This window comes from Artemia sp. Qi Xiang Cuo, chromosome 1 (assembly GCF_049724085.1).
Source record: "Artemia sp. Qi Xiang Cuo chromosome 1, ASM4972408v1, whole genome shotgun sequence".
NCBI classification, from domain to species: Eukaryota; Metazoa; Arthropoda; class Branchiopoda; order Anostraca; family Artemiidae; genus Artemia; species Artemia sp. Qi Xiang Cuo.
This window is the reverse complement of record NC_142794.1, coordinates 52,298,450-52,323,724: the sequence shown is the minus strand read 5'-3', so window position 1 is coordinate 52,323,724 and position 25,275 is coordinate 52,298,450. Positions and strand designations below refer to the sequence as shown.

At 35.0% G+C, this 25,275-nt stretch overlaps 1 protein-coding gene across 1 annotated transcript in view; it reads right to left on the bottom strand.

The window, feature by feature from the left end:
- The window catches only part of LOC148956451 (uncharacterized), a 76,643-nt gene that overhangs the window by 4,734 nt on the left and 46,634 nt on the right, over positions 1–25,275 (bottom strand). Inside the window, exons 5-10 of the mRNA XM_089108293.1 lie at positions 21,882–22,085; positions 20,777–21,283; positions 15,244–15,436; positions 6,341–6,395; positions 3,979–4,128; positions 2,377–2,554 (exon numbers count right to left, since the gene is read on the bottom strand). Coding sequence (XP_088964419.1) covers positions 2,377–2,554; positions 3,979–4,128; positions 6,341–6,395; positions 15,244–15,436; positions 20,777–21,283; positions 21,882–22,085 — 1,287 coding nt within the window. The remainder of the gene's footprint in view (positions 1–2,376; positions 2,555–3,978; positions 4,129–6,340; positions 6,396–15,243; positions 15,437–20,776; positions 21,284–21,881; positions 22,086–25,275) is intronic.

The following is a 25,275-nucleotide window of genomic DNA, read 5'->3' as shown; positions in this document are numbered from 1 at the left end:
TTTCCTTTTTTTTCTCCGCAATTTTTTTTTTATGTAGACAAATTCTTGTAGATTCTGCACTGGATTTTCTGCATTTTTTAATTAATATGAGCTTCTTTTTGTGTCCATGCAAAAAACGTTTTCATGCAACAACTTTAATGTTTTGAAACAATATTTTTGCATGACTTAGTTCAGTCCACTAAGGTTAAGCAATAAACCTATTCTTAATCAGTTGTGTTATTTGAATACCAACTTCATGATGGACTGCTTCGTTATAAGGTTTTGTTGTGTGTGTTGACCATAAACAGAAGAGAGGAACAGAGGCCAGATTCCCATTACTTGGTCTCTACTTATTCTATTCTTCCACTACAAATTTGGTTAAAATTTTTTATAAAACTCCAGGTTAACGGCAAGTTCTGACAGCAAAAGTTCACAGATCCTAGCCCTGTTTTTTTTATTTAATCTCTATGCTATTAATTTGGAGAAGAACAAACAATCAAGAAACAGCAACACGGCAATTAATCAGCCAAAAAGCAACCCATTATAAAAAAAAAGTGGAAACACTGCCCTCATTAAACTACTCGCTTAAAGCTTGTCCCTTCAAAACCGTTAATTTTCAAAGCCACTTATCTTTAAACTAAATTTCATGTTCGTTGTTCACAGTCATCTCTCGCCCCTTAAACCATAATCACTAGATTTTTCCACCTTTGCTAACGACCCGATGGTTGCTTTAACCTGTCCCCCAAATTATCACTCATCTAAGTTATTACTGGTTATTATTGCTTAAGTTTGATTTCATGTCAAATCTCAAAATTAAATTCTCCAAAATCTGTATGTGGTGAGGAATTGTCCAAGGGTACTTTTACCTACCCGTTTGACTGACCGTAAGTCAAAGAACACGTTATAATAAAAATGTATTTTCATTACAGATTCTAGGACTATAATAAATAAAGATTGAGATAAATATAACATGTTTACGGACGAAGGATGTCAGATTGCCAAATAATATTCTTTTTGGTCATCCACATTGGGCCAAATGAAAAGCAGGTTGTTCTCGAGTGGGATGGGACGAGATCATAAGGGAGTATTTACAAGAAACTAGAACTTCTTCGGACGGGGTACATAGTGAATCTTTGAATATATTTGTTCTTTACTAGGTTTCAGCTATATCCGATGAAACTTATATAGTCCCCATTTATAATGAACTATATCGATCAATTATGTATTTCTTATATTATCTTGTCGAAAGATAGACGTGTATAAATATTGCATTCACTTACTACATCATAAATGATTATAACCTACGATTATGACGTCATTCATCTAGCTTGTACACGAAAATGCAAGTTTTTTTGGTAAAAAGTGATACTATTTAAAAAAAATATTTATTTTTTAATTACAAAAGGCACTACATATAGCAATTTCCTTTAAAATGAGGCATTAAACAGCTCTATATGATTTTCCAGTGCCCAACTAGCTGACGAGAAAAAAAACGGAAAAAAAGATACCGTCGATGCCGAATATCAGTTCAAGCCCCTTTTTTGTTTTTCAGGCCAAGATACTGTAAGTTTCCTATATAGGAGTTTCGGACAAGGCGGTTCTAATAGTGTACTTACTGTTTAGATCTAACATTATTTTTAGGAGTTATGGATTATTGTATTTCTTTTTATGGGACGTGGTCGTCTCTTACTAGATTACTAGCTACAGCTGCAACCCGTATTTGGATGGAGGAGAAGCATGCGCAACTATACTGATCTAAGGCGGTTTGGTGCTGCAGTGAGTTTATAGTAGTAGTAGCAGAAGTATTGCTGAAACCAAAGAGCAAGCATTATTTGAATGTCAAAAGTACGCAGTACTTGGTTGGATGTAAGTTTAAATTGTGAATTTTTATTTTTCTGATTTCCCATTTGATGGTATGACAGAGACAGCATAACGTGTTTATGAATATCATTTTAAGAATTAAGCATTTTAATGTTTAACTTTGTGATTCAATTTAGCGCATAGTTGGTACATTTAGTTGTTTTTTCTTTTCTTCTTTGTTTTATTTGTATTTTTAGTTTATAGTTGGCTTGTTTTACCGGAATACTCCTTTTGTGAGTCTAACTGCTCATTAAATTCATTCATATCTCCACAGCGTAATCATAAGAACAAAATGTCTTTACCAATTAAAATTTTTCCACACATAAGATACATGGGGGCAATAACTCAGAAGAAACAATTAGCATCATTTAAGAGAAACATTGTCCATCAACAACCATCTGAGAAAAGGTGGTTGGCTACATTAGATTCTCAGCACTTTTTTCTTTGTAGGAAAAAGGTTGCAAAAGAATTATTGAAAACTAACATTGTCAAGGAGCTCTCTACATTTCCAAAAGCAAGGATTATAAGAAAACAAACCTGAATAATTTCAATGGAGCTTTTCTGCATTTCCATGGCCATTTCATATATATCAGATCGATTACTATTAAACATTGTTGCGTTGCAAAACATCAACATTACGTCACGGTAAAATTCTGTAGTTGTTGTTATCACTCCAGTGTCAATGTTCTTTTTTATTGTGGCTAGATCCATTGGCCTTCAAAAAAAAAAAAAAAATAAAAAAAATGACAGCGTTTACAACCTACAGAAAGTACCTGTAGTATAACGATTCTAACGGAGATTCAAAATCATTTTATTTTATGGACCATTTTTCAACATCCCTTCGCCAACAGACGTCGCAGATAGTTGGATGAAAGCTAAATCCATTAAGCTTAATACAAATTCTTGCCAAAGAGAACAAGGAGGTATTGCAAAAGAGCCTGTATTCATGCGTGCCCATAAACTGAATTCAATGCCCCCCCATGGGATGGGGGGCTTACCTGGTCTAATTGGCGCTTTTAATGCTATATAATAGAAATATCAAATCAAAAATATAAAAATAAGGACACCAACAGAATTTCTGGCAGAGGATAAGTCTCCAGAAATTGGGCTGGGCAGACGACAGAAATGTTAAAAAGGGAGGGTTTTACCAGTGAGTGAACTGGTAACAGCTTTATAAATATTATAAAATACTAGGTGTTTATTTTTGCACCTTTCATCTGTAGTTGCCTTGTTAAATCTGCCACTTTCCTGTATGATGCTCACAAATTTATTTGAATCAGCTACTTTGTATATTATCCAATTCGTACGTGAATTATTAAATGCTAGTGCCTACTATTTGATTGGAGAGACAGCCTCCAAACGTAAGATATTCATTTTCTTTCAATTCAAGGTTTTATGGCAATCTAAGTTCCTCTATATCCATATAATTTGGTGTACCATGTTTTATATTTTGATCTTTTTTCTTCTATGGAAAAGGATAACAGTTGCTAACTACATATTTAAGACGTTTAAGTATTATTGTGTACAACAACAGTAATCAACTCTAAAAAAGCAGAGTTAGTGTTCTCTAGTTTGGAGACCAGCCATGCCCGATAAGCTTAACAAAAGAAAAAACACAACTTTTTTGTGTTTAAGAGCTTAAAACATACAACTTTAGGGGTTATTTTCGACCCCCCTCCCTCCCCCCCCCCCTCTTGTAAGCCTTGCCTCTGCTAATAAAAACGAAAAGTAATCAATTTTATATCTTTGATACAGGCATGTACGCATTGCATATAGGAACAGATGTTAATGGATAAATGAATAAATCGTGTCAGCCGGCGAGGCAGACATGTATATGCAACTTAATCCATTTACCAAGAGCGTGAATATTAGAAAAATCAACTAAAGTAGCCTTTCTATTCCATTGTTTCAAGGCTTATTCTGAACAACTGGTTTAAAACTACATTGAGTTTCCTTGATTTTTGAATTGTACAATTTCTGTTTGGTTTCCCTTCCACAAGTAGGAGTATAGGCTACAGAAACGAATATTTAGCGTAGTTTAAGCTCTAAAAAAAAATAATTGATGTCAATCCCTTCATTTGTCTCTTACTTCACACATAACATTTTAAAGAAAATTTAAAGAGATTTTTTTGTACTGACCTTTTCACTGCCAGAGAGTAACTCTTAACTTTTTCATCGCTAATGGGCTTCATGAAAACTGATGAATTTTTATGAAGACACAACTCTTTCCAGACCAAAAGTATTGATTTCCTCCATACTTTCAGATCTCTTTCATCTCGAACCTCCTCACTGAAAAATGTAAATATTGTAGACTAAAAATATTTACTTGTATATTGGTATAGAGTCTATACTTATACTATAGTTTAATATGATAATTCATCAATCTAGGACAGTTTGCATCCAAACATTATTTGTATGATTCTATTAAGACAAAAAGAATTTTGCATGGCGGGGGGATCAGCCACATAATGAAGCTTCTCTTCTCGGAAGCAACCCTGACATTCTCAACTGAATCTTTGTAACCCCCATCTCCCCATAATATCGAACAACACACAACAGACGAATGAAAAAAGTCAGCGAATGGATTAAAATCAGGACGTTCCAAGTTGTGATGTCGGTGTTTTCATTTTTCAGAAACAAATCTGGAGATTTGATTTGTCTAGCACTCTTCCCATGGTTCCAAGATTGATTACATGAATTTTCATTTTTCTAACTACAAAAGATTCACTGTTTCTCAAGTAAAAGATCTCAAAAACTTAAGATTTCAAAAGGGAAGGGAGCTTTTTTTGCTTTAGCAGGGTATTCGATTAAGTTGTTTTTTACGCCATAGTTCTGTCTATTCAATCTTAAAAAAGACGTTCTCAACTTAGGGTTTCAGAAAAAGCTAGCCAAATCTTCAGAAGAAGCATGTAATTTATTTTCTGTAATATTACAATTCCGGGTGCTTTGCTGGTTATAATTCCTTTTCTTTCCTTTTTTCGCTATCTACGATCAAGAAAACTCTTGAAAGGACTCCTTATTCACTAAAATATAATACTTCATTGATTTTCAGACTCAACCCCTCTCATTTCCAACTTTCAGAGGAAATTTGAAAAAAATATCCCTGTAATACTGACGAGAGACCATTTCTACCTTTATTTTAATTTTCTACGACTTCAATAATCCCATAGATAACACCCCTTTCTATGTATTATTACGGAATAAACTTTTTAGTTTTTTGCCCCCTCCTTGGTACTTCAAGGGCAATATTTTACCCGTTTTACTTCGGGGTAGTGATGTCGATTTTGAGCATTTTAATAAGCTCATTTTTCTCTATGGAATGGTATAAACATTATGACAACAGAATCGTCAGTTCCGATTCTGTTGTCATAAATGTAAATCATATCTGTTGTCATCATTTATAGACTGAGCTATTGTTAAAACTATATTATCTTCTTATATTCGGCATAAAATTTACGAAAGTTGCACACGCAACAAATCCTCCACCTATCAAACCCCATATTGTCGCCTAACACTACCACAAGACTTTCAAATGGTGTAAGAACATTAATGGAATATAACAAAGAAGGACTTTTTTTTTAATATGTAGCTGCATATATGCACAGAAGCGAATTGAATCAATCAATCAGTATAAAAAAAAAACTTAGATGCTAGTTTCCAAGACAGTTAATTTCTTCGTGTCGGCCTACCCTAAATAAAACGTCAAAATAGAAGTGAAAATCCTTACCGTCAAGCTTCAGCAAAACCGGATGAATCTTATCAAAAAAAAATTCCGAGCCTTCAAAATAAGAGATGAATTTCTCCTTTCAGACTCAAGGTACAAAATTTTCGAGCCCTATTCGTTCATTCGAATACTGAGACATAAAAAAAGTAGTGTTTTCTTCTTGTTTACGAACAATTGTTATATTCCCCTCTTATCTCACTATTTCTTTTATACAATAAACTCCCCTAAATATTAATCCACTACTCTAAACCTACATGTGTAGATTTAAATTTAATAGGTTTTCCTTAGCATTCTAATGAGTTTATTTCATTTGGCATTAATCTTTTTTCTTAACCATTACACATTTAAGGAATTTACTATTTTGACAACTGACATTTTGTCTAGGATCTAATCACTAGAGCTACGTCGGGTATAAATTTCCTATTACTTGGACTTTTTAGATAGTCAGAAAACATTCGGACAAATCTTTCTCCACAAGTCTTCCAAACTGAAACTCAGAAGAGCGCATTTTAGCCCAAAGCCCTGGTAAACCATTAGTTTGAAACATAGAACACAAAATATAATTAAGGTGACTACACTCACACAGAGGAGGGGAGAAGAAATCACAAAGCATTTGCAATTACACTTTTTCATATTTTGACCTCTCTACCCCCCCCCCCCCCCGGTCCAGATCTGTGTGAACCTATAAAAGAAAACAGTGAATGACATTTCACTTGTGTGTGTTATTCCTTAATCTAGCGGGAAGAATACCACAATAAACAAAAAATTAAAACTTACCCAGGAATTTGAACAGGAATTTCCTCTTCAGAAGGAACAGGTTCCAAAACTTCAGCTAAGAATTAGAAAAGGGATTATTAAAAATGAACAGCAAGTAATGTCAGCTGCCAGTTGATTTTTTTTTTTAACAAATGAACGAAGGCTCCCATATAAATATTTCATTAATAAATTACAGTAAAAAGAAACAATAGCCCCATTTCAAGAATTGCCCTTTACCTAAGTGATAAGTATTTGTAACTCTAAAGACGACCCATTAAGAAAAGGCCCCTTTATTTATCTATTAATACACCAAAGGTGTAAAACCAGATAACATGCCTGGCTAGCTCAGAAGTCATAGTATCAAACTCCCAGTCGCGATGTTATTGATTAAAGCTCCACATTTAGGTTTTTTTTCCATCGGTAAATATAAAAAACTTTTTGGTAATAATATATTTTTTTTTGGGATAAAAATTGCATTTTTGGAAAAAATATTAATAATTAGACTATTTTACGCGCGTAGGTGGATAAGGAATTTGATTAAAATAGTGGGTAAGGGGCCTCTTCTCGTCGTAAATGACTGTTTCTCAAGTTATAGCTATAGTAACTCTACCCTAGTTTGTCTCATGGCCTTTGGATTGAGTTTTAACTTTCAGAGATTTTTTTTTGGGGGGGGGGCTTTGAATTCTGGTTCGCTGATAATTTACATTAATCTAAAGATCTTTTTGTTTTAAGCAACCTAAAAAATTAAAGCAATATTAGTATTAGTTGCATAAGCTGCCAATGTTTCACAGTTGCAACAACCTATGGTAGCCTAAGGATTTTTCTGCTTGCTGCTTGAGCTCAAGCGCTTGAACAAACTTCAAATGCGATCTTATGTGATTGCTCTAAACAGTGGTTTAGTACTAAATGTCTAAACATGCAAGATGTTAAATATGTGCTTTTCACCCAAATGACCAGGCAAATGGAAGGCATTCGACATATTAAACAGATAAAACAATATTTCTTCATCAATAATAGCACTGGAGATCGTTTATATAATATTGGCTCCTCACCATCACATAAGAAGAATTTAGAACATTCCTCTATCACGTTCAAGAACAATATGTCGATCCTGTAGTAGATATTGCATTCACTTATTACGTCATATATGGTTATAACCTATAAGATTATAACATCAAGCTTGTACACGAAAATGCAGTTTTTTACCAAAATTGATTCTATTTTAAAAACTATTTTAAGTTTAATTACAAAAGGCACTAGATGTAGCAATTTCCTTTAAAATGAGCTATTATACAGCTCCCTATGATTTTTTCAATGCCCAGCTAGCTGAGGAGGAAAAAAAACAGAAAGAAAAAAAGATGCAGTATATGCAGAATATCGTGGTTTCAGTCACTTTTCTTGATTTTCAAGCCAATATAATTTCCTTGTTGTTCAAGCCAAGAGACTGTAAAATTTCGATAACCGGGCTTCGGACAAGGAGGTTCTAATACTGTCGTTCTTGTTTTGATCTGACTCTATTTTTAGGAGTTACGGGCTATTTTAGTTTTTACTATGGGGCGTGATCGTCTCTTACTAGGTTGTTAGCTACCGCTGCAACCCGGATGCTTTTAAAAGGTGGATATCTAACTAGGATAAGGAAGTTTAAAAAGTGCGCCATAAAAATATGACAGGTAACGTTCGTGAGTGTATCAAGGACGAAATGATAAAGATAAAAAACAGAGTGTTTAGGGATGGTCAAGACATTTCTAAAGCAATTGATTTAAAAACAAGAGAGCTACGCTCTTACACCTTCAGTCGAAGAAGAAATTATAAATACCACCATTAAGTGGAAGAACTTGATTTTGCTCGACGTTAAAAAGAAAGTCGATATTACAGAACGTGTGAGAAGTTAAATCGATTGATTTGTCAAGGAAAATCTGTTACCATCCTGCTCAACTTAGAAATCCATCTCGGGTCATCGGTCATCTCGAGAGGCCAATTAAGCCAATAAGTGTCTAGCCTATTGAAGGAGATGCTACAGTCCACTTTTTTGTAGACAAGGAAGTCGAAATGTGAAGTGTTGTGGATTAATCCATTCTCGTATACCGCATATAGTTGTTACAATAAAATTCCTGTCAAATCTTTGTAGTGATGCACCAGCCCTCCTTACAGTTATATTATACCGTATATCAACACAACATGGTACATAGATTTATATTTATGCAATAAAATTTTGTGGGGTACGTGATTCATTCATAGATATAGCTTCGGAACCATAGTTGATATTAAGGTTTAGGTTCTCTTTGCAAGATTTTGTTGGGGTATTTTTCTGCAGTCTTACAGTTTTAAGGTTTCAACCTAAGACGATAATTTTGCTGTTTTTCGATAGCTCTGGTTCAGTTCTGTCTATCTACTGAATCACGTTTTTCAAATTTTCTTTGAACTTTTTTCAGACTGAAAAATATACTGGAAATGTGTCAGAAACATGTGAAGAGAAAAAACATTTCTTGTTTTTAATCAGTTTTAGATCGTTCTCTAAGAAAACTCCGAATATTGCCGTAATTCTGGCTCGGTAAATGGATAAGTCTGAAATTAATGAATACAATGATATAAATATCTTGTGATTTTGGTGCAAGTTACACCTTTAGGTATATAACATAAAACACTGTCTTATAGCTGTCTTGACCGTATAATTGCAATTTTTCGTAGTTCATGGTAGTTCAACTGTCAATTATCAGCCTTAGTTAATGATATTAACATTTTCATATATTTCTAGTCGAGTGGTCAACAACCATAAGTTGTAGTTTTGCATGATTTTATCTTTCGCAATAATGTTTTGAGTTCACATTCAACGGTTCAGTTGCATTTTTCCTATGAGATAATGTTTCTGAATGATGTCAACGGTTTATATTTGTATCGATATATTGATAGGACAACCCATCCCAGGAATAATGTAATTCTATCTATTTTAGATTTTGTATTTACCAGGTCAATTGATGATATTTTAAGCTTGGATATTTTCTACCCTTAGGTAAAAGTGACCCTATGGTTTTATAAAAATGTATGAATGTAGCTTCTCATCGTAAAGGTTCATTATAATTATATTCTTCATTGCATCAGTGAAAAATTTTAATTTTCCATCATTGGTAAAAGACGGTGAATTACCATTAAATAGAGCCTTCGCTATTTTAGCAATTGTTTTAGTTATGTGTAGAAACAAAATTATTATGCTAGTGAAAAAATTACCGAAAATTTAAAAACAAACAAACTAAGTTACCTTGACAGTCTTCGATGTTTATTTACCAAGGGTAATAATGGTACTACCAATAGGTATTCCATTTATTTCCGACAGACGGTGCCCCAAGGACACCGCTTGGGTTTCCTTTTTTTTTTCTTTCTTACCATAACAAAAGCAGTTTTAAAATGTTCAATCTTCTGAATTTTCTGCCACTTTAAAGAGATTTGTTGGTCCTATTCTGGCACAATCTACCTTGGATTGGTTTCTAATATATATGAAAAAGATGACAAACTTATCAGTTAAAAAAACAACCAAGACCAATTGATCTGAAATTGTATACTAACTTAGAATTGTAACAAAATTAAATGATAGTATTTCCTCCGTTTCATCCTGAGTGATATTATAAGGACACTATTAAAATATAACTGAGCTAGATAGCGTTTGGTGCCGCGAAGGAGGCAGGTGTTGACAGCAAAGAGAAAAGCAGAGAAAAAAAAACGAATAATAATTTTAAATTGGTCTTCACCTAGAATAAAAAAGGGGGGAGGAATTTGTCTTATCCTTCAGTCTTGGTAATTAATTATTGTTTTCTTTTTCTAAAAATTAATCAAAAAACTTTTTGCACAAAATAAGTTTGTCAAAAAAAAAGTTAAGAACTCCATTAAAGCAAAAGTGAACAAAAATAGAATCAAATAATCTACCAAGATACAACTACCAGAAATCAGTATGAATAAATAAATAAAACCCAAAACAAACAGAACTTGAAAGAAGTCAAACTCAAAACTATCAGAAATTAATCTGAGTAGGGTTCTAAGTCCTCTGCTTTCTAAAACCCGGAATATAATTTGTTCTTTAATGAAAAAAATTCAAATGAATTAACTGAAAAAAATGTGCATTGTAAGTTTATTTTACATATGCTGATAATTATGTCTTAAAATCTTAATTAATTTTTGATTTCTTAAAGTTATAAAAGTGAAAATATTTAAAAGAATTTTTTCTTTCTCCCCCCATAGCCCTCAGGACAATTTTGATTGGAATCACTTCGAATCAAAATTTTGATATAGCCGTTTTGTTCAGCCTATCATAAAGGTCTGGAAATTATGTCTCTGAGAATAACAAATCCCCCAGCCCTCAGGGCAAGGGTTGTAAGTTATGCCTTGGGGACATATAGGGTTTTTATAGAAAGTGTGGTTATACAAACTCCAAAAGGGGCTTATTGGATTGGGAATCAGACGCTCTAGTGATATTTTTAAGAGTCAAAGTCATCAGAGGGCAGCTACCCCTTCCACCCTACACACATGTCGTATTGTCCCGACATGCAGCTAATAGAAATTTTGATATAGCTATTCTATTCAAAATAGTCTAAATATCATATAACATGGCTTTTGAGGTTGAAACAAACCCCAGAGATTAGGAGCAAGGGTTGTAAGTTATGCCTAAGGGGTAGCCTATATAAGATTTTTATGGAAGGGATAGTTGTTTAACTTCAGATGAGGCTCAGTCTTTCTCCCTGAAAAAGACTGTGTCAGTGTAAAAAGAATAGAAATTAGTTAAAAAAACATTTTGCACAAAATAAGTTTTTCAAAAAAAGTAAAGAACTCCATTAAACCAAAAATAAATAAGAATAGAATAAAATAATCTACCAAGCATGCAACTACCACAAATCAGTAGGGTAGACCGGCTATAACAGGGAAAAAAATCTTCTTTTGGGTATTCCTGGAGTCCTGATGAAGCTATCTAAATGCTTCAAAGGCCAACCGATAGCCTAAACATTTTAGTTTCTCCAGAAATTTTTACCAATTTTTAGCCCTCTTACTTTATTTGAAACTGGCAAAATTCTAGTGTCAGTCAGTTTGTCCCAGTTATCCCGATACCCTCCATAACTGGGACACAGTGATGGGGTAAACTGGGACATATTGTCATCTCAAGGGTAGGCGCATATTTTCTTACATTTTTTTTTTTACGAAAATTCGAATATAAGCATATAAAAGTTAGCAATATTCAAAAACGTCATGAAACTACGGTGATAATCAGTTAGATATTTCTTAAAATACGTCACTGAAAGACTCTTTCGGTGGAACTATGGAAAAAAAATCACTCAAATCTTCCTGAAAGAAGAATTGCTTGACACCTTTGTCTGTTCGTCCTAACGCAACTGGTTACCTCAGCTTAAGAACTACGCAGTTTTTCTCTCCTACAGATGTCTCTTCAGTCCAGCGAATTTTCGCCCTCCATTGAGTTTTTTTCATGTCCTATATGGTTATTTGTTCCCCTAATTCTTCGGTTACTTATCCTACAACATAACACAATCTGGTCTTGGATCGAAGCTTGACAAGCACAAAATCAAAAATGCTAACTGAAAAGTCTTCTTCTTCTTTGTTGCTTCCAACATGGAGCAATTCATCAGAACTGTCACCATATTCGACAGAGGACACCTCGCTAAGTTCTGAGTCTTGCCCGAGGTCCAGTTTCTTAACTTTTTCCCCCTTTTCTTGATTTCCTGTATCTTCATTTTCTTCGAATACCCTTTGGTTTTCTTAGTATTTACTTTATCTTTTTTTTTTGTTCTTTTCGCTCCCTAGCTGCTTCTTTGATTATCTCTTTCACAGGCGTGCTTGTGAGGATTGAGCTGCTGCCTCTTTTCTTCCCTTTGTTCGTTGTTTTCTACGACCTGCCTTACGAAGAGGCTCATCTTTTTCTGGAGAAAGGACTGCCACACACACACACACACACATATATATAAATATATATATATATATATATATATATATATATATATATATATATATATATATATATATATATATATATATATATATATATATATATATATATATATATATATATATATATATATATAATATATATATATATAGGAGCGTAACTATACACTCCGTCATAACTGGGACACAATTTTCCTTGTCCTGAGGGCTATGGGGGGAGGGTTGTCATTCTCAAAGAGATAATTTCCAGACCTTTCAACTTCGCTGAGCAAAATGGCCTTATCAAAATGTTGATCGGAAATGTTTGGGGAAATGATGGGCGTCGGGGGGGGGGGGATTCTCTCTTCGATTACTTCGACTATTAAAAGGGGCAATAGCCCTCTCAATTTCCAATCGAAACAGCCTTTTTTGAAGTTTTTACGACAACAGTTTCAATAAAAACGTTATATGCCCCCAGGGCATAACTTACAACCTTAGCCCTGAGGGCTGTGAGAGGGTTGCCATACTCAAAACATAATTTCCGGTCCCTTCAACTATGTTCAACAAAATGGTTCTATCAAAATGTTGATCGGAAGTGTTTGGAGAAATGATGGACGTGGGGGAGAATTGCCCTCCGATCTCCTTTGACTATTAATAAGGGCACTATCCCTCTCAATTCCCAATTGAATGAGTCCTTTTCGAAGTTTCTACGACAACACTAGGAAAGACCTAATTTTCATAACTTTCAACTACGTTGAACAGAATATCTATCTCACAATTTTGACTGGATATGTTTGGGCAAATGGTGGGCTTGAGAGGGGCGTTAGTTGCCCTCCAATCACTTTCGACTATTAAAAAGGTTCAAACACTGGAATGTTTTATTTTATCTATGCTGACTATAACGTGTTTTATTTAAATTATATTAAAATAAGCATGCCCCTTACAGTTACTTCATATGGGAAAACTTGGGCTCCGGAAAACTTAGCGGAAGATACTCAAAATTTTTTCAATATAATATATATATATATATATATATATATATATATATATATATATATATATATATATATATATATATATATATATATATATATATATATATATATATATATATATATATATATATATATATTGAACTCAAGTAAATACAATTGATAAAAATCAAGGAGAGGATTAGTGGCTACAGTAGACAACTGGTAAATTGGCTACTAGTTTCTGACTTGCTTGTACAATTTACAAGTAATGTTTGACTAATCCTAACTAGAAAAAGAAACTGCCGAAACCTCTAAAACAAAAACACCAATATCTTTACCTCTTGGATGGTATAGAAAAGAGGTTTTTCTTAAACCTCTTGAGATAGCCATAAAATGGCTATATCAAAATTTTGATTGCATGTGTTTGGGGAAATGGTGGGCGTGAGAGAGGGTTTAGTTGCCCCCGATCACTTTCGACTTTTGAAAACGGCACTAGCCCTTTCAATTTCCAATCGAATGAGCCATTTTTGAAGTTTCTACGACAATGCTTTCTATGCAAACCTTATATGCCCCCAGGGCATAACTTACAACCCTTGCGCTGATGGATGTGGGGGGATTGTAATCCACAAAGACATAATTTCCGGACTTTTCAACTATGCTGAACAAAATGGTTATCTCAAAATTTTTATTGGATGTGTTTGGGGAAATGGTGGGCGTGGGATCACTTTACTTTTAAAAAGGGCACTAGCCCTTTCAATTTCCAACTGAATAAGCCCTTTTCGAAGTTTCTTTGACAACGCTCTCTATAAAAACCCGCATATGCCCCCAGGGCATAACTTACAACCCTTGCCCTGTGGGGGGTTTATCATCCTCAAAGACATAATATCCAGAACTTTCAACACGTTGAATAAAATGGCTGTCTCAAAATTTTTATTGGATGTGTTTGGGGAAATGGTGGGCGTGAGAGAGGGGTTAGTCACCCTCCAATTACTTTCTACAAATAAAAAGGGCACTAGTCCTTTCAATTTGCAATCAAATGAGCCCTTTTTGAAGTTTCTACGAAAACGCTTTCTATAAAAACCTTATATGCTTCCAAGGCATAATTTACAAAACTTGCTCTGAGGGGTTTGGGGGTTTGTCATGATCAAAGACATAATTTCCAGAACTTTCAACTACGTTGAAGAAAACACATATCTCAAAATTTTAATTGGATGTGTTTGGGGAAATGGTGGACGTGAGAAAGGGGGGGGGGTTAGTTTCTCTCCAATCCCTTTCGACAATTAAAAAGGGCACTAGCCCTTTCAATTTCCAATCAAATGAGCTTTTTTTGAAGTTTATACGACAACACTTTATATAAGAACTTTATATGCCCCAAGGGCATAACTTACAACCCTTTCCCTTAGGGCTCTGGGGGTGTATCATCCTCAAAGACCTAATTTCCAGAACTTTCAACTACATTGAACAAAGTGACGTTGCCCTGAGGGCTGTGGGGGGAGTGTCCTCCTCAAAAACATGATTTCTATTTGGAAATCAACTACGTTGAACAAAATGGTTATCTCAAAATTTGTACTGGATGTGTTTGGGGAAATCGTGGGCGTGGAATGAGTGTTAGTTGCCTTCCAATCAATTTTGTCTATTAAAAAGGACAGTAGCCATTCCAATTTCCAATCGAATGAGCGCTTTTCGAAGTTTCAACGACAACTCGTTCGATAGGAAGTGCCCTGGTCTAGAAAAAACAATACATTGTGCCAACATCGTTCTTTACTTAGCCAGCGCTTGAAAGTGGAACTCTTATTGAGAAATTAAGGTGGATGGATATCCTCTAGGGATTAGGCCTTACTCTTATAGTCATCGTAATCTTCATTTTCTGTCAATTAAGTCAACTAATCTTTCCTTGAAAACCCTTTTGTCAAAGACAAACGATCTTCAAATGAATTCCTACTGAAGATGGTAATCACTATAAGTGAGAATATGACGAGTTATTCTTGTCACAAAACCGACAAGGACCATACTGGTCCTTGACATGCGTACCTTTCATCTCAATCTTCCCTTCCTGCTCTTCATCGATTGGCAGCTCAATTTGGGACAGTTCTTCAGGAGCTTTGGCGTCAGACAATTCTTCAGGAGACTGAATTGGCAGAGGACATTCAGTAGAAATTACTTCAGCAGATTGTCCCAGAAGTTTTTCTTCTTCGATTCCAAGCACTGTTTCTGTCGTTTGGTCCTAAAAATAGCACGAGAAAGTTATCTGAAAAATTCTAGCTTATAATTAAATTACAAAAGTAAAATTTATTTTTGACAACCAAATCAATAGTGATATTAACACACTGATATTACCACAAAGAAAAAGAAATTGAATTCTAGAGAGACAAAAATGGATCGAAAAAAATGTGAGCTTAGAAATTCCAAGATTCCAAGTCTTATAGAAAATCTGCTAAATTTAAACTTATTTTGATTCTTGTAACATGTTAGATTATTTTAAATGCCTGAAAAAATTGAATTCCTGAAAGTAAATATATTCGAATTGCAAATTGATTATGAACCAGCATAAACGCTCTGATCATCTCAAAATCTTTTTATACAGATTTTAACTCGCTATTACTTCTTGACACACGCGGAGACATGCTTTACTGCGATAATTACAAAACAGCAATTGTTTTCTACTAGTACATCTGACATTTTCACGGGCTAAACGCACCTTTACAATGAGAATTTACTACTACTGAGATACACAATCTAATTCTAATTTGGGAAATCAGCCAATCCTAAACCCACTCATACAGATTTAGCTAGAATCCAGAAACAGATTTAGTTAAAACACTAGTTCAACATTTTTGGCATTTTTTAAGGCTCAAACTCATTAAAGTTTCGTTGCAAACCCTTTTATGTATAGACCAAAAAAAAAAAAAATAGGTTGGAAAAACTTTTGGAACTTCTAAGAAGCTTATGTAGTGATAAAATACATTATGGACCAGTCAACGCAAAATTCATAAATTTTTATTGTGAGAATTTTCTAATTGAAGAAATTGGAACTAGCCGACCAGATCATACTCAAACAAATTCGATTGGCTACAAAATATGTTAATGGGGATTACTCTCCCTCTGATAAGAAGGATACGAGTTCGGTCCACGCTGTGCGACGATCCTTGTTTGTAAAATACTCCCTCAAAATCAATTTTGTAAAAACACAGTGGTGTATTAATGTTTAAATTGTCCTTGCAAAGCTGAATCTTAGCAATAGCATCAGCCAAAGCCAAGTTTCAGTAATATGTGAATTGTAGGATCGGTAAATTATCTGTGAATGGGCCTGAACTCCCAGCAGAATCCCAGGTTGAAATATAGTATTTTTATTACGGGATTTTAATGTTCGGGTTTGTAAATCAGGGATATATGCTATCCTAGCTTATGTGAATTTGGTGTAAGAAAGGAAAATAGTAACAGTTATAGACTGCTGCTATTTTGCAGCTATAACTATCTAGTTATAACCAATACAATATTTTATACCAAAATGGCCAATAAGTTAAAATAGTCCTCGCACGATGGTTATACGGCCAACCCTAGTGATTATGTTGTTGTAAACCGAAGACTGGCAGGGTCAATACAAGATACTAGGGTCTATATAAGTGCTGTTATTGATGCTAGAATTAAATATCACTATCTAGTAGTGTCTATGGTTAATCTTAAGTTGAAACGTGGGAATGCTAACTACCTTCCAGGAAGTTATGACGTTGGTAGACTCCAGGATAAAAATTTGAGCAAAACTTTCCAGGGACAGTTGAATAGTAGGCTAGAGAGTCTAAAATGGACAATGTAGAAGATGGACGGAATAATTATCAGAAAATACTTTGTGAAGTAGCAGATGGTGTCTTACGGAAGAAAGTTATAAACGCGGCTTGGAATATTACTGAAATTCCTTTAATGTCGTATAAAAGAGGAGGTGCTTGTACAAGAAGTATTTGAGTGATAGATCATATGAAAATAAGAGGAATGGAAGGAAAGTAGAGAAAGCATTAAAATATGAATTGAGAAGATGTGAAGTGGAGACTATGGATAAAGCTGCAAAAGACCTGGAAAATACAGCCAGGTGGCATCACAGCAAAATATTGAATTGCCATGTTAAAGAACAAAGAGGAAGTAGTCAATCTGGACTTGTCTCACTTAAGGATAAGATTGGGGCCACAATCATTGATAAGAAAAGTATCTAATACCAGATGCGTAGAACGTCTTGAGAATGTCTTAAACCGTGATCAAATTACAGGAAATTATAGAAAAGAATGAAGAAGTTTATGACACTTTGGAGGTGAAGGAAGATTTATTTTGCGAGGAACAACGAGATTCAGCAATAAAAGATAAAGAAAAAAATAATAATAAGCCCCCCCCCCCGTGCTGATATTGTGGTAAATAAGATTTTTAGTATGGGGGTTTTGCAGTTAAGGGATAGATTATTGAAGATTATGAATATGATTTTTGAAAAAAGGGAAGTACCTAGCGATTTTAGGAAAACTTTAATTAAACGCCTCTATATGACAGGTGATAAAAGTGAGTGTGGTAATTATAGAGGCATTAGCTTGGTTTCTACAGGGGGCAAATTACTTAATATGATGCTTTTTGGACTTAAAGATGTTGTAGATAAAGTTTTAAGAGACGAGCAGTGTGGTTTTAGGAACGGGAGAGATGCATCGATCAAATTGTCACTCTTAGATTAATGATTGAGAAGTGCCTCCGTCATCCAACCCCTTTGGTCCTGAGTTTTATAGATTATGAGCAAGCGTTTGTTTAGCCGATAGAGGAACTTTAATAAAGGTTACATCTTTGTATGACATACAAGAATAAATGCATTAAAGTAAATATTGCTAAAGCGATTAGTATGAGAATAACATTGCTGCGTTTAAAGTAGGAAATTAGGTTAGTACATGGGTTCGTATTGAATCAGGAGTTAAGCAGGACTATCTTTTTTACCATTCATAAGGATCATCTTCATGGGTTCTGTCCTAAAGAGCGCGACAGAGGCTATCGGAGAGCATGGAATTAAATGGGAAAGTAAAACTCTCCTGGACTTAGATTATGCTGATGATCTGAGTCTCTTAGATGAAAATGTTTGCAAAATGAATGATTCTTTGGAGATTTGGAGAGTTCAAGGTGCAATTTTGAGATTTTGACAGTGCTCAATTATGGTATAGAAACGTGGGCACTCCGAACAGCGGAGGATTCGTTAAATGTTTTCCAGAGACACTTGTCTACAGGTTTTCTTGCTAACCTATACTAACCTTGACTGACTGTATTTCAAACAGTAAGATTTACGAAAAATGTAGTTCTATCCCGCTTTCTAAGGCTATAGCGAGAGAAAGGTTGAGATGAACAAGACAGTCTCTGCGGATGAAGGATGACATACTGCCAACGATCGTCCTTTTTGACCAATCATCTAGGGTCAAGCGAAAAGCAGGTCATCCCCGAAGAGGGTGGAAGTTGATCGTAAGGAAGGATTTAATGGAAATTGTAGGTTCTTGGGATGTGGTAAAGAGAGAAGCTGTAAATAGACTGGGATGGAGGAGGAGCATGCACAGCTGCATTTGCCTCAGGTGATTTGGTACTGCATTGCATCAGGAGATTTGTTACTGCAGTGAGTTTGTTATATGTCGTGATTGTTATGTGAGGTTGCTGCAGTGAGCTTGGTGCTCAATGAATGAATGGGTGCTATATGTTTGTTATCCAATAGTTTTATATTAAATTCAGTCAGATTTATAACTTTTAAGAGAACGATTTTTTTTCTGGTAGAAAATAGCTGAGATATTAAGAGGGTCGAATGCTTTGTTACGTGGAAAAATAAAAATTAAAACTTAATTCATCAGAATTTAGACGGTGCACGTGCACTATTTTTATAGCTCTTCCGTAATGCAGACCCTTGTAATACAGATAAGCCATATTTGTATCCGACAATAATGCAACAATTAAAAACTTAAGAATTAATTTCTGAAATTGGACAATTTCGTGATAGTGTTGTCACTATTTATTGAAACTAAGTAAAGATGGAGCTAAGTAAAAGATGTGAAGGATATTTAGGGCTAATAGGTAGCAACTACTATAACAGGTTTTTGCGGAAACGAAGAGGCGTATGAGACTGAGATACAATGCTTTAAGTTTTCAACCAGTAGGTGGTTATTATGGGGAATCGACCAGCCAATAGGAATGCCAATGGAAACACTTGCGTTGGTCGGGTGGAATTTTAAAAATTACCAAGCCAGATTGCATCAGAAATAATAGTCTATTTCCAATTCTAGAAAACCATATAAGACTTCTCAGCATTGAAATCAAGACTAGACTCGTGATACTTCGATTAGATTATCAAAAATATTCCAAAAATCTTTTCGTGGGTCGGGCTGATGCTGAAACTTGAGGATGTCGTCAGGTTACACCACAAGTAAAATATTAGTAGGACACAGAACACAAAACATCTAGCATTAATCTTGAGCGTTAAGATATAGTTATTAAAATCGAGTGCCCCCTTGTGTTACCCGTCCGCTGCCTGAGACTGTTCTTTTATGACGCATTTTTATTTCAGTGTTTTTAGAATATTGAGCCAGTAGGATCTGAAGCCAAATCTGTCTTAACACTCTGAGAATTCAAACCTGGTTTCACACACATTCAGTCATAGAAAATTCAGGATTCTAGACCTAATTCAACAAACATAATTTTTTAGATACATCTGCATTAAAATTAGAAATTAAAAATGATTTGTATCCTAGGTCATTTCATTAATGATGATTTAAGACATAAATAAAATCAATTATATGAACGATTTTAGATACATAATGTTATCAAAATGACATTAAAAATTTATTCCTTTGCAGGTGGTAAACAAGAAAACCAAGAAAAGGTAAAATAAAGCATCAACCTCAAGGAAACGTTAATATGCCTCTAAATATGACCCAACTACTGCTAATTAGTTAATCCTTAGCTAATATCAACGATTTAAATAAACTTATTTATCATTTTTGGGAAATTTAGAATTGCCAGAATTAGTAAATGTCAAATTTTTCGAGAGACTAGTCTAGGTTATAAATTTAGTTACACCATGAGAAGTAGCACAATGACGGAATTTAATCCTTTGCCCAATTACTCGTTCAAATAAGATATAAGAATTCAAAAATTCAATAACCCGTTCAAATAAGTTCAAATGCATTCAAAAAGCTCTTGATTGTTTTTAAAGATCTAAGACTGAAGGTACTGCTCAATCGAAATGATGGCCCCTATTTGGAGGACCATAGGCTCAAGCTGTCAATGGACCGCAAGATAGACCATCCTAGGTCACTAGGCGCGATTTTTAAAGACTTTGTAACTTCCTAATTCCATAGTGTTGACTGGCCTTACAGAGTTCCCAGTTCTCATTACTTCAATTTCCTGCCCCTTCAAAGCCCTATTTTCAAGGCACGTTTCAGCAACCAGTTAATTGTAAAACTTTTGCAATATCGTTTTCTTGTTTTGACGGATTTATTTTATTTCAAGTAATTTTTTTAGGTTAAGATTAATGTAAACCCAAAAATAACAGTATATAATACGAGATTACCGTCTCCATAGAAGGTACGCCATCGTCGACTAGTTCTGCTGCTTTCCAGTCCATAATACGGACTTCCTCAAGAGATTTTCCCCCAACTTGCGCATCTGTTGGTTCTTTTACAACAACAGACAGGGTATCTGTTTCTACATCAGCTGTGGGTGACACATCAACAGCTTTCATGGTGACTGAAACCTGGGAAGGATCCGGAGCATCAACATTTTTTGGAATGATCTCCTTCTCTTCACCCAATGCAGCATCCCTTTTAACTTCGGCAGTTTTTTTCTTTTTAGCCTTAGCTTTTCGAGATGGAGTTTTACCAATTACTTCCGTGTTCGTTTCCTTGCAAGTCATGTCTACCGTTGTCTCGTGAGGATAATTTTGCGTTTCTTCTGTGTAAAGTATTGGTGATTCTTTTAATGGAGAAGGTGTGATTTTGAACTTTTGATCCTCGGATATCTCTTCAAAATTTTGAGGGACTGAATTTGGTTCAATTTCATCCGGAGCTTCGGAGATTGGCTAAAAAAAAAAAAAAAAAAACAATTGAAAATCAAGTAAATCTAGCTCTTTAAAATAAATTAATGAACTTTAGGTAACAAGTAGCTTCGTTTTCCTTACATACATGAATCCATAATATTTTTTTCACTTTCTTTAAGTGACGCTTTGTCTTCGTTAACTCTACGAAATAGCAGATTACTATATCCCACATTACCCCACCTCCAACGAGGAAAAATATATTTTAAACATAAAACAACAATTATAATTACCCTTTGCAATGAATGATTACCCTTTATTTGATCAAAGGATGGACAAACGTTTGACGACAAGGGCCACACATAATGTGCGTACTGCAATTATAACAGAAAAACTACTGCAAAAAACTCGTCGCCGGATCATCAACTCCCCTGCCCTTCCATCCTATATTATTTAAAGTTTCTAATAAACAAAAGGTAATCAAAACTTCAAACAACCATAAAGAAAAGACCTTTAATCATAAAGGGAATTAATTTTTATAATTTAATTCATATTTTTAGGCAGTAAAACATTAGGTAGGTCGCTGCAGCCGATGAACCTAAATTCAACCATCCCAGATCAGACGTATACAGCGAAGACTTACCAACTTATTGTCTTCCACTATCATATCATCAGTTAAAACTTCTATTAATTCACTTTCACCTAAAGTTTTCTCAACTTCTTCGGCGGTCAGTTCAGGCGGCATTTCAAGATGAGTAATTAATCCTCCATCAGGAACTGGAAAATCGCTCCCTTCAACAGATATTTCATATTCACTGTCTCGAATATCTACTTCTTCAGGGACACACTGAAATGGAGAAACATTGGTTAGTACTTGCCAAGTTTTACAAGTTTATGATCTTCGATGTTCAATAAACAAGAATAGGTAGCGTTACCCACTTCAGGAGCTATGGATTAATATGAAAATAAAACTTATTCAGCACTGGTAACATTCAGCTACTGTTTTTCCAATTCTGATACAGTTTTTTAAATGCATATAGCTTATTTGAAGGAGTAATTGGTAAAAAGTTTAGACTCCAAAGTATCCAGAAATGACGACATTAAAGTATGTTTAATTACCATTCGTATCAATTTTTGGCCAAAAACTTTGAGAAAGGTGTAGTTAACTCACACGGCAAATGTAAAACCTTAAATCTTCAATTGGGCATTTAAAAGTAGGTCCTTTTACTTCTTTCTTTTCTTATCTAAACCCAATTCATGCCATTGAGTGTCATTCTTTTTCAAATAAGGGGTGCTTTATTTAAAGAAAAAAATCTATAAAAATGTTTATCTTTTATTCCTCCAACCTGATTCCACCTGATGTGATTGAGATAAATAAAAATCCTCAGGGAAATTAAAGACTGGGATGGGGGAGGGGGTTTCTCATTATTTAAAAAGCTAATGAACACAACAAAAACACTAAAAAGAATCGTCAATATACAGTACCATCCAGCTACCTCTTACCAGATCTCTATTTGTATAAGCAAAAGCACTCAATTTAACGATAGTTTGTTGATACTACCACTACTACTACTACTGACAACTCATTGCAGCACCAAGTAACCTGAGGTCAACACAGCTACGCACGCTTCTCCTTCATCCAAATTCATTTAAAGCCTCCCTCTTTATACCCTCCCAAGAGGTTCCGATTCCCTTACATCCTTCCTTACGGTATCCTCCCATCCAATTCGGGGACGACGGGCTGTTTGCTTCACCCTAGATGGTTGGCCGAAAAGGACGATCATTGGCAATCTGTCATCCTGCCGTGCCCTAGACACGGATGGTATCCAAGTCATCTCAACCTTTCTCTCTTTATAACCTTAAAAATTGGAATAGAGTATGGATGTGGGATCGATGAATTTTCGTACAGCTTACTGTTTGAAATACGGTGGTCAGACGGGTTCCCCCCCCCCCCCCAAAAAAAAAAAAAAAATCTGTGAAAAGTTCCTCTAAAAACATCAATCAAATTCACCTCCGTCTTTTGGAGCGTCTACGATTCAATACCATAAAGCACTCAATTTGACGATAGTTTGTTGATACTAGCACTACTACTACTACTACTACTACTACTACTGACAACTCATTGCAGCACCAAGTAACATGAGGTCAAAAAAGCTACACACGCTTCTCCTTCATCCAAATTCATTTAAAGCCTCCCTCTTTACACCCTCCCAAGAGTTTCCGGTTCCCTTGCATCCTTCCTTACGGTATCCTCCCATCCAATTCGGGGACAACCGGCTTTTTGCTTCGCCCTAGATGGTTGGCCGAAAAGGACGATCATTGGCAATCTGTCATCCTGCCGTGTCCTAGACACGGATGGTATCCAAGTCATCTCAACCTTTCTATCATTAGAGCCTTAAAAATTGGAATAGAGTCTGGATATGGGATCGATGATTTTTCGTACAGCTTACTGTTTGAAATACGGTGGTCAGACGGGTACCCTCCCCCCCCCCCACAAAAAAAAAAGTTGTGAAAAATTCCTCTAAAAACATCAATCAAATTCACCTCCGTCTTTTGGAGCGTCCACGATTCAATACCATACTTGACCACTGTCATCATTGTAGCTTCTAATTTTCTAATCTTGGTTCGCAGGCTTATTTTCAAATTTTTCCAAACTATTTTCATATGTGAAAAAACACCCAAGCCTTGGCAATTCTACTTTTAACATCTTCACCGCATCCATCATCTTTACTAACAATGCTACCTAGGTAAGTGAAGCTATGCACTTATCTATGATCTATCTTCTCGTTGCCCAACACCACCTCTTCACCTTCACTTATTCTTAGTTGCGACTTAGTCTCCTTAGCACTAATTTTCAAACCCTATTCTTGCGCTTTGAGCTCTCAAAACTTCCAAAAATTCATTCATTTCTTTAGAGTTTTCATCTAAGACACTCAGATCATCAGCATAATCAAAATCTAGGAGAATTTTACTTTCCCATTTGATTCCGTGCTCTCCGATGGGATCTGTCGTGCTCCTTAGGAGTAAGTCCATCAGATGAGCCAAATAAATAAGGATGGAACGCAACCCTGCTTAACTCCTGATTCAATTCAAAACCAGCTACTAACCTCATTTCCTATCTTAACCGAAAAATATTATTCTGATATAAAGGCTTAGCACAAATCATTTTAATGTATTTATCTGGTGTACCATGCAAGGATGGGACCATTGATAAAGCTCTTGTATCGGCTGAATCAGACGCTTGCTCCTTATCTATAAAGCTAAGAAATAAACGGGTTTAAGGACCCAGGCACTTCTCAATAATTAATGCAAGACTGAAAATTTAGTCGACGTATGCTCCCCCCATCCTAAAACCACCCTGTTCTTCTCTTAAAGCTTTATGTACAGCCTCTTAAAGTCTAAAAATTATTATGATATTAAGTAATTTGCTTACTATAGAAACCAAGCTTATGTCTCTATCTTTACCACATTCACTCTTATAATCTTCCTTATAAAGGGGTTTAATTGAAGTTTTCCTAAAATCGTTATGTACTTCTCTTTTTCATAAATAATGTTCACAATCTTCAGTAACTTATCTCTAACTTCACAGCCACCACATTTAAAAAAATCATTTACCACACTAACAGCACCTGGGGCTTTATTATGTTTTAATCATATAAGTACTGTCTCGAATTCTTCCTCGCGAAATAAATCTTTCTTCACTTCCAAAGTGTCACTAACTTTTTCCTTCTTTTCTATACCATTGCCTGTAATTTATAATGGTTTAGCAAATTTTATAAAAATTCTGCCTATCTCTCTTCAACTCTTTCCTTATCACCAATTGTGGCCCCGTTCCTATCTTTAACCGGGAGAAGTTCAGATTGACTATTCCTTCCCAGTTTTTCAACATGTCAATACAATATTAGACTATCTTGTCGTCTGGCTGTATCTTCAAGATCTTCAGCAATTTAATCCATGGCTTTTACTTCACATTTTCTTAATTCATATTTTTAATAATTTCTCTACTTTCCTTACATTATTTTAATTTTCATAGGATC